Source organism: Notamacropus eugenii, chromosome 5 (assembly GCF_028372415.1).
Source record: "Notamacropus eugenii isolate mMacEug1 chromosome 5, mMacEug1.pri_v2, whole genome shotgun sequence".
NCBI classification, from domain to species: Eukaryota; Metazoa; Chordata; class Mammalia; order Diprotodontia; family Macropodidae; genus Notamacropus; species Notamacropus eugenii.
Genome location: NC_092876.1, coordinates 337,780,111 through 337,789,535, shown reverse-complemented (window position 1 = coordinate 337,789,535; position 9,425 = coordinate 337,780,111). Strand labels below are relative to the sequence as shown.

General features: G+C 34.4%; 1 protein-coding gene across 3 annotated transcripts in view; it reads right to left on the bottom strand.

Moving 5' to 3' along the window:
- Nucleotides 1-1,717: 1,717 nt before the first annotated feature.
- Nucleotides 1,718-9,425, bottom strand: part of ZNF148 (zinc finger protein 148) — a 139,690-nt gene continuing 131,982 nt past the window's right edge. For all 3 annotated transcript variants that reach the window (XM_072613744.1, XM_072613745.1, XM_072613743.1), the window contains one exon: nucleotides 1,718-9,335. In XM_072613744.1, the coding sequence (XP_072469845.1) occupies nucleotides 7,734-9,335 (1,602 nt within the window). In that variant the 3' untranslated portion in view covers nucleotides 1,718-7,733. The remainder of the gene's footprint in view (nucleotides 9,336-9,425) is intronic.

Genomic DNA, 9,425 nt, shown 5'->3' with positions numbered 1-9,425 from the left:
GAGTCAGCAGCAGACAGAATGAAAAACTAAGTCCAGTGGCTTTCAGCCCTAAGCCATACCTGGGCAGCAGTCATTGCACACACCTCGGTGCTACATTCAAAGAAAACACTCCACCATCCTTCTCATTTTCAGTTTCTATTCAAAAGTTTTAGGGTTTTAGAGTAATCTTAAGTAATTGTTTATCTAGACCAAAATAACAAGAGAAATAATGATGCTGATGTTATTTATAAATCAGACCATGAAAGAGGATTAAGTTTCATCATTTGTAATTACATATTAGATAACAGATTTTTCTGGTATTATTTGTATTAAGATATAGCTTTAATTTACACAACTATCTAGAGCTAGTAAAATCTTAAGTTTTGGGTAATCGGTGACTAGTTATGGGACCTTGGGTTAAAGTCACTTTACTTATCCGGGCCTTAGCTTCCATAGCTATAAAAATGAAGAAACTGGATGAAGATAGGCCTAAATAATCTCCTTTCCAGTTCTAACATTCTATGAATCTAATTAGAAAAGTTTAATGGCCTGTACTAATTAAAATTTATAAAGAAGCATAAGACCAGTGAAACAAGTGTATAGTCAAGTAAGAATTTAATGAAAAATACTACCTCTGCCTCTTTGAGCTCCTTGAAATTGGCAACACTATGCCCTTAACAGCATGTTGGCCCCCAGTTTAGAAAAATTGAAGTTCATCACTGAACTTGTATGAATAATGATAGCTAGGGGGGGAAAGCCTAATTCCCATCATAGACTGGAAGAAGGCTTAGGTTCCATTTCTAGGATTGGCCATGTTAGTAACTAGCTCTGTGACATTAGGTGGGGAGTGGTGGTGGGGGGGTGGGAGGGGCTTGGGGGGGGGGGTTCTCTATTCCTTTTCCATTTATCAAATGATGTAAAATAAAACAATACCTGTGCTACAACTTCACATATTTCTCAGAATAGTTATGACGATTAAAATGTTGCGCAATTCTCACTTGCTTTAGAAGATTAACACTGAAATCTCAATGACAATACTTGATCATTTCAAGCAATTTCAATTTTATCTTGTGTCACTTTACTTCTCCTTTTGAAGAAAGAATTGTTTCAGCAGATTCTTTTCAGGAGAAAATTCTTATCTACATTTTCTGTCATCTCAAGAACAAACTGGATTCTGGGGAATAAACACAATTGATCTATTGTATTCTTCTGTGCAACTGCCTAAAGCACAACAGTAAGGAGGATAAAGGAATAGGTTTGATGCCTGTATGGGTCAGTTCACTTAGTCTAGTTCCAGCTAAGCAATCAATGTGCAAGAACATCTGATGAAAAGACAGAGAAGTGAGTTAGATGAGTATAAATCTATCCTCACTATTAGATAAAAAACGACATATCCTAGCAATGGCAATCAATAATGCAGTATGTAATATTATTAAGCTTGTGTATGTGTGTGTGTGTATATATATATACATATATATATATTAAACTATCCAAAATTTTTTTACACTGCAGTGTTGTCTCTAGTTTGGTGAAATTTCACCATTTAGTAACATTCAATATGAAGCTATTGTCAAGAATCTTGCTAAGTCTTGATTCAGTGAAAAAAAATGATAGTATTCTATATAGTTATCTTGTTTCGTTAAACTAATTAGCCATAATTTTTGCATATTTATCATAAAATTTGTGTTTTAGGATGCTCTTAATTGGTTACATCATGAAAAATACTGCTAGGAAATTATTCATAAAACTGTATTCTGTATTTTTTTTATTTTTCAAACAGCCAGTGTCCACATTTAAAATGCATAATTTGCAAATATAAATTATCAGACTAATAATTCAATTAAAAATAAAGCAAAACACAACTTCCCTTAGTATCACAATACAGAAAATGGTATTATAAAACCCAAATGGCTAAGTTAACCATATGAAAACAATAATGCCAGAAGCTGTGAAACCCATTAAGCCACTTAATGAATAAATCAGTTCAAAGAATACATGTCCGTGTTCCATGACTATGCATGAAGCAAGCTCACTGTATAGTAAAGGCTCAACAATTCATTTGTTCATGGCATAATGTTGGTCAAGCAAGATCTTCATTTTTACAATAACAAGTCAAATGAATTGGAACAGAAACCGTACCTCCAAACGGTTCAAAAACGATTCCGTTTGGAGGGGAAAACATGATCTTTAAAAATAGATCTGTCATCAAATTGCAGTTTTCCAAGTCTACTAACTATAGAAATATTTTGTTTGTCCCCAATAAAACATCACACATTCTTATTTTTCAAATATGTTTCAATTTGATAAATTTCATTGCAAAGCAATTTTCACCTGAGTGGATTATGAATTCAATGCTCCTAGGCAGTATTGAAAGAAAAGGCTTGCTTTATATTTGAAACCTAAAATATGTTTGCATTAAATCTTTTGTTGAATTCCTGGCAGGTTGTGGGGCAACTTGCCATCACACTCCCAGCATACACACTACTCTACCTTCATTCCTCTAGAACTCTCAAAAATTTCATGAAGTTTCAAGCAATTATGAGCCCACTCTATCATTTCGGTCATAAACTTAAACCCAATTCATTCAGTTTTATACAAAATCATCTATATTATGTACATTCTTAATTACCAATGGGAAATCAAATTTTACAATGATAATGAAAGGGTAAGAAAATGGCATAGGTAAAGTAATACTGTATATCCACTGAAATAACCTATTACCCACCAGTTGAAAACTGATAGGGCTTCTTTTATTAGCTGAAATACAAAGAAGGCATATGGATCTCAGGAAAATAACACTATATATCAGAAAATTCACTGTATTTTACTATCTATTTACCAAGGGTTTCCATCACACACAATTTATTCTGTACAATTTTTATAAACTAATTTCTTCCTTTTCAAAATCATCAGGTTTCCAGATTAAATTCAGCACTACACAGTATGCCCTTGAAATAAAATGAGGTTACCTGCTTTATTTGGATACCAAGTTCCCTTCCAGACAGCATTAAAATAAAGACAAGTAAGACTACACAGATAAAATCCAGTATAATTCAAATCCAACAATGAAAAAGTTCCCCCATATTGTTGCAAAATTCTTTCTACTGAAATGCTCTGCCACAATAATAAAAAGCATACATTACATATAAAAGATACCAGTGTACTAAAAGTGACAGAAGTGGACTAGCAAATCCTTCAAAGCACATATTATATAAATGACTAGCATTTAAAAACATTTCTCCTATAAAATGTAGGTCATATACATTTATAAACTGGTGGTTTTATTTCTAAAGCAGTGACATCTGTGTTCAAATAGTATGCTGCTCTGTACAGTATAGTATCTACTCAATTCAAGCTATGATAGGTTTGTCTTTTTTGTATTTAAGTTGAATAAGTTCATCTCATCAGCTGAGAACTCAAACTTGAAAAATAAGTATCTAAAAATCAATGTACAAATTTTATATTTTGTAACCATTTATGAAACATCAAGAGACCTACTCTTTTTATAATGGGGCTTAAGTCACCTCAGAACCTATGGACTTGAATCTAAAATGAAAAACAAAAATAAACAAACAAAAAACACTTCCCAAAGCAAATCACAAGAATAGGTAGGAAGCAGTACAGAAGCAGAAAGATATACCCCTTCCTTCACTGTGATGGCTACTAAGTTTTGCGATCTTCCTCCATCTTGCAGAAGAGTGGTAAGGCCATTCAATGCTTACTGAAAGTGAGTACAGATGAAGTCAGATTTAAGCCTGTCTCCTCTGCGACTGAAATTATGCTGTGTAAACAATGTTATGCTCCAACAGGAGGGCAATGGAATTTATTTATTAAAAACTGATTAAAGATTAGTCATCATTAACTGAAATAAGAATAATTATGAACTCCAAAAACAGTTTTTAGAACTATTCTGATGCTACTTATAAAGTTAGCACTGCTATGGATTATTGCTTACATACAGTACAACATCATATGCCTTCTAACATTAAGCAGTACTGTGATTTGTTTGTACATATTTACAGATTTTTAAAAACAAGCTGTAAAAACATTACATACTTTCAGACAATACAAATTAGCACATTGGTACTCACTTTAAACAAATGGAATGCATAACATTAATAAACATCATAAAGGAAGACTCACATAAAAGTCCTTGATTGTCAAGACACATTTATATATAAACTCTAACTGTGCAGAATTAAAGATTCAATCATAGGTACATCCTTAATTGATAAACCATATTTACAGCATGGTATTGCATAAAAAAATAAAATAACGTTTATAGGGTTTTACCTTTCCATTCATTGGATTACAGAAAGCAACAAACACAACTAAGAAATGTTTGTCTGCTTCAGTTTGTTTCCTACCAAAAGTTAAGTGAAAAAGGGTTAACATAAGGTTTTTTATTTGCAGTGTATAGCAAAAGTAACAGGAAAATTCTTTCCCTGAAATAAAACAATTTGAAACTGAAAAAGTTTAAATTAAATTGAAAATTTCAAAAACATTTTCCATTGACTGTAATGGTGCTTCCTCAGGAAATGCTCTGTGAAAGGGCGAATTCTAGCTAAATGCTTAAGAAATGTGAACTATAGTAACATGAACTGTTAAAGTTGCCCGGCTTCTAGTGAACAGCCCTTTAAAAACCCAAATGAAGAATATTAAAGGAGTTTTATTAGGTCAATCTAACATTTCAAAAGTTTTCTCCTCTATTCTAGTGAAAATGAAAGTATCCCTAGGACAAGATGCTTTCTGCCTGTCAAATAGTTAGGATCTTGCTGCCTCCTGAGAATCCTTGGCAAAAGAGTATTACTTTTAGCAGTAATGTATTAATATACCCAGTAGACATTTTGCATATGGATACCCGAAGATTCATAACAGTCACTCAAATATTCCAAAACCAAACTGAATGTCAGTGCGTTGTGGAGAATTTTAGGCAAAATTAAACCACTAAAAGCTATTTAACAGTTACTGCTTTGTCTAAGGTGAATGCTGACCTGATTCTCATCCTCAAAGGTATAGTGCTAGATATAGCAGAAGTGCAAAAGTATATCTCAGGGCTAATCAAACAAAAGCATAAACATATAGGACCATGTTTGTATCCACAATTTGTCTACAGGGAAGGCTGAAAAGAAACAGGAGCTTCAAAAGACAATCCCAAACCCCTGACATTCTAGCCCAGAGTAGGACACGAAGCTTCTATTCTACCTATGCACTGATATTTGCCAATAACTTTGTGAACAAAAGGGGACAAAACCCAAAGAACAGATATAATTATGGTGACAATATAAGGTAACTTTTGACTTGGGCTACATATTTAAACTAAGACAGTAAAAGACTAAATACTTAAAGAGTTAGTCAACAACTTATAGTATAACCTCTTAGGGAAAGCCTGTATCTGGATTTAAAGAACTATGGCTATTTTAAAACAGGAATGCAACAACTTAAGTTTTACTTGCATAATATACTTATCTATCAAAGGCCTCCTCTAAGCTTACTATAATTGCTCAGTAGTTGTTGAATCATATTCATAGAAGTATTCTGGTAAAAGCCGTGATGTTGAAAAAAATAACCCCCACCCCAAACTAATGCTGTACCTTAGGATTAAACCAGGGATTCAACTGAACAAAAATTTTCAGCCCAGATGAAAAAAATTTTGACCAAGCCTACAAATCCTTATTAAAAAGTGCTGTGGAATATTTAATGTCCATCTAGAATGGACATAATCCCAAGTTGTTCAGATCTCATCTAAAAGAAGCCTTCCTGCAAGCACGTGACACTTAACACACCCAGTTTAAGATGATGAATGGCTGAGCCAGTAATGGCAGGATTGAATCTCTGCTTCTAACCTAGTTCTTTCCAAAATTTGGCAGGGAAAAAAACTGCCAAATGGAAATTTAGAAAATTTAAAAGTTACAGAGTAATGAATAAAGTGTGGAGGAAATCACATTAAAAACAGTTGGCAGAATCCTTTGAATTGATGGTCCTTATTTTAAAACATCAATATGTTTAACACAAATATGAAATGTAATAAACGCGAATATTGCTTGCTCCCTTTCCACAAGAGAATAGCTAAGGGCTAACCAAAAAAAAAAGTAAATCATTTTCACAGGAAGCAATATGTCAAGGTACACAAATTTGTAGGGCCACTAAAGCTTAGGTTGGGAAAGCCATGTTAATAAAGAAGTGTCAGCTTCCAAGGTTACTACTGGTATTTATATTGGTGTGTACATCAGTTCGAGAAAGATGGAGAATTTTAGCAAGCAAACCAAAAAGTTGGAGGAAAAAAGTTTGGAAGAGGACACCAGAATTAAATAATCACTGAAGTTATACGATGCAAAAAATTAAAAACTACCCAACATGTTACTCAAATCATGCCTTTTCAGGAGAAAAAAAAAAGATTCATGGTGTGAGGATAAAGTCTGTAGTTTATTTATGTTTTGAAATGCAACAAAATGCTTCCGATACTCAACTAGGCTGAAAATGAAATTGTAATTACTAGGATTAGTAAACACTTTTGGTTTGTAAAACTATAATGAACAGTGTTCATCAAGAAGTTGCTGAAGGTAAAATATGCAATTAAAATGCCCAGTTCTTTAGTTTCTCTGTATACTGTTTAATTATCTGATCTACCAAGAATCTAGAAAGGGAAAAATTAAACCAGTTTTTACAAATACGAAGACATCCCAATTTCCTTTTATTGCCAAAAATTAAAACTGTCATTTATGAGATGATTAAGACACAACCATATCAAACCTAAAAATCTAAAATTTTTACTTTGAGAAATCAAAAATATCAAATAGATTCTAAGTGCTCTATGTTAAGTGAAAGTGTATATGTAAAGTAAAATACAATTAAGCTTCAAAACTTGGAATATACAGTCTGTGAAAGCATTATGTTCTTGGGAATGTAATCTACAGAATACTTTGACTAAAACCTCAAAACCTTGATACCTGCACATGAAAAAAAAATCATAAAAAATATCTAGGTACAACTGTACAAAGAAACTGACACCAATATGCATACTTCAGTCTGGAAGTAAATGCTTCAGCAGTTGTGTATTTTGGTAAATGTGTTGAAGGTATGCATATTTTTAAGTAATTAGGCTTTTAAATAGTGGAGTCTTAGACTATCAGATTTTTATTACTATTTCCCCCTCAGAAAACACAGCTCAATATAATGCAAAATGAAAATCAAGGGTATATGGCATATTGTTCTTTTTTTTTTTCAAAAGATGGAAGATTTCTTTTTTCCTATGAATACATTAATTTTAAGCCATAATCTCTTGACATTTAAACTTTTAAGTTCACTCTGTCTGCAAAGTATATTAAGATTCCCTGCTGAAGTGCAATGTCTATGCTGAAAAACTCATAAACAGTATGCGTAAATTTCACACAATTACTCATTTCCCAAGAATGTACAATGATATCAGGAAACAATTGTGCGAAAGTCTTATTTTTTTGTTGCTGCTGTTTTGTTTTCTTTTTTTAAACTTGGTGTAGGTAGAATAGCAAGTTTCTGGTCTAAAATAAGTAATACATTGCTTCTATAAAGGTGGCAACATGTAAGGCAGTTCAATGAATGATGACTAACCAAAAAGAAAAAAATTCAGTTATTGGATTATCTTGCTATTCATATCAGCTTACTTTTGTTACAACACATTGCTCTTAAGTCTGTACAGCACTCCATCTTTTACAGAGCAAACCCACTCTTGATTAATCTGTTCTAAAGTGCCAATATTATTTACATTTTTTTAATTAGCCAAAAGTCTGGCCAGTTGTGGCATCAGGTGAAGATGTCATCCCAGCTCTATTATCATTTACATTCACCAAAGGAAATTCTGGGAATTCAGCACTTGTCCCTGGTCCCCGTAGGTTCACTTGTCCATTGGCAGTGCTAAATTGGGAAGCCATTCCAGCTCTTGTTCCATGGTATTGAGGTCGGAAGGGCTGTTCAAAGGAGCTCATTTGGTAAGCTTGGTGGACAGGCTGTGCCTCAGCCTTCTTCTGAGAAGTCACTTGATCCAAAAAGTCCTGTGTTGATGTAGCAGAAGCATGGTTTGCCTCATCACCTGAAAAGGGAAATGAATGCTGGGAATCACCAACTATTAGTCCAAAGTGAGACTTGTCTGGAGTTGTTCTTAGTGGAGAATTCATTCCTGAACGAAAGCTATTGATGGGCATGGCTGCGTAGACTTGCTTGTCTATGGAAGAAAATGCTGGCTGACTTGCAAGGGTCTGGTTATCAGTCACAAAGTTAAGGCTCGGGTTGTTCAAATAGGCATCGTTTTGGCTAGTTCTGTCCAAAGCCTGCTGCAGAAATTTTGAATATTCCTGCAACATACTGGCTTTATCTGATGAGGATGCTTGGGAGCTTGTTCCAACGCTCTCTGGCTGGGTGACCTCAGGTACTTCTGAAGAATTAATCGATATGCTAGACGTCACCTCGGTGTCGGCCACATTGAATGATATCTCATGCTGTCCATTAGCCTTGTGGGAATAATGGTCTAACAAAGTCTGCAGTACCTCATCTGGAATAACATTTTTGTCATGATTACTCTTAATCTCCACATTGAGTGCCTGTGAATCCAATATGGACGCTGTGGTGCTTTCATCAATGACACTTGCCACAGCTGCCTGCGTTACAGACGGCTGAGAGGCTATGGTACCCACATTCAGTGCATACTCTCTACTGTTGTTACTACTTGCTTGCAGGTATCTCTTTTTCTTCAAGAACTGCATTGCATCATCATAATTAGTGCTGCTATGGACAGGTTTGCTGGGCCCCTCTTGTAAGGTATCAACCTGGTCAATGTCAGGATTGCCTTCTGAGTCTAGTAAGGCTTGTTTATCCACAAGGTCAAAGGCGTACTTTGAAACTTTGCTGTCTTCATATGTGGATAAAGGTGAAATTGTTTGACTTTGCTCTAGTGGCTGTTTTAGACTTCTTTTACTGTTAACTTTTTTGAGAACCAACTTAGGTGGGTGTATTTCTCCTGAAGCAGCATCATCTAAATGTGACCCTCCAACTGAAGAATGGGGCATCTCAACAGCATATTCTGCCACCATATATTCATCTTTTACTTTAGTGCTTGAGGAATAAAGAGGCAAATAATCATTCTTATCTTTTTTCTGGTCACACTTGTCCATCATACTGTCCTTGTCCATCCCAGAAGATTTTTTCTCTGTTTTCTGCCTTTTCTTTTTTGGCAGTGAGCTGTCTTTTGGAGGTGTAGAAAAGCCAGAATCATCCTCAGATGTCAAAAGGCCACCTTTAGCGGCATTCCTGTTTGGTTTCTTATCACGGTTTTCATGGCACATACGTTTATGTTTTAATACACGGTCTGTCCGGGAAAAATACTGTTGAGTTGGGTAGGTGGTGATGATTTTTTTTTGAAAGGAAAAAAAAAAAAGAAAAAGTTTCAATAAATATAATAGCTTAGATAAGTA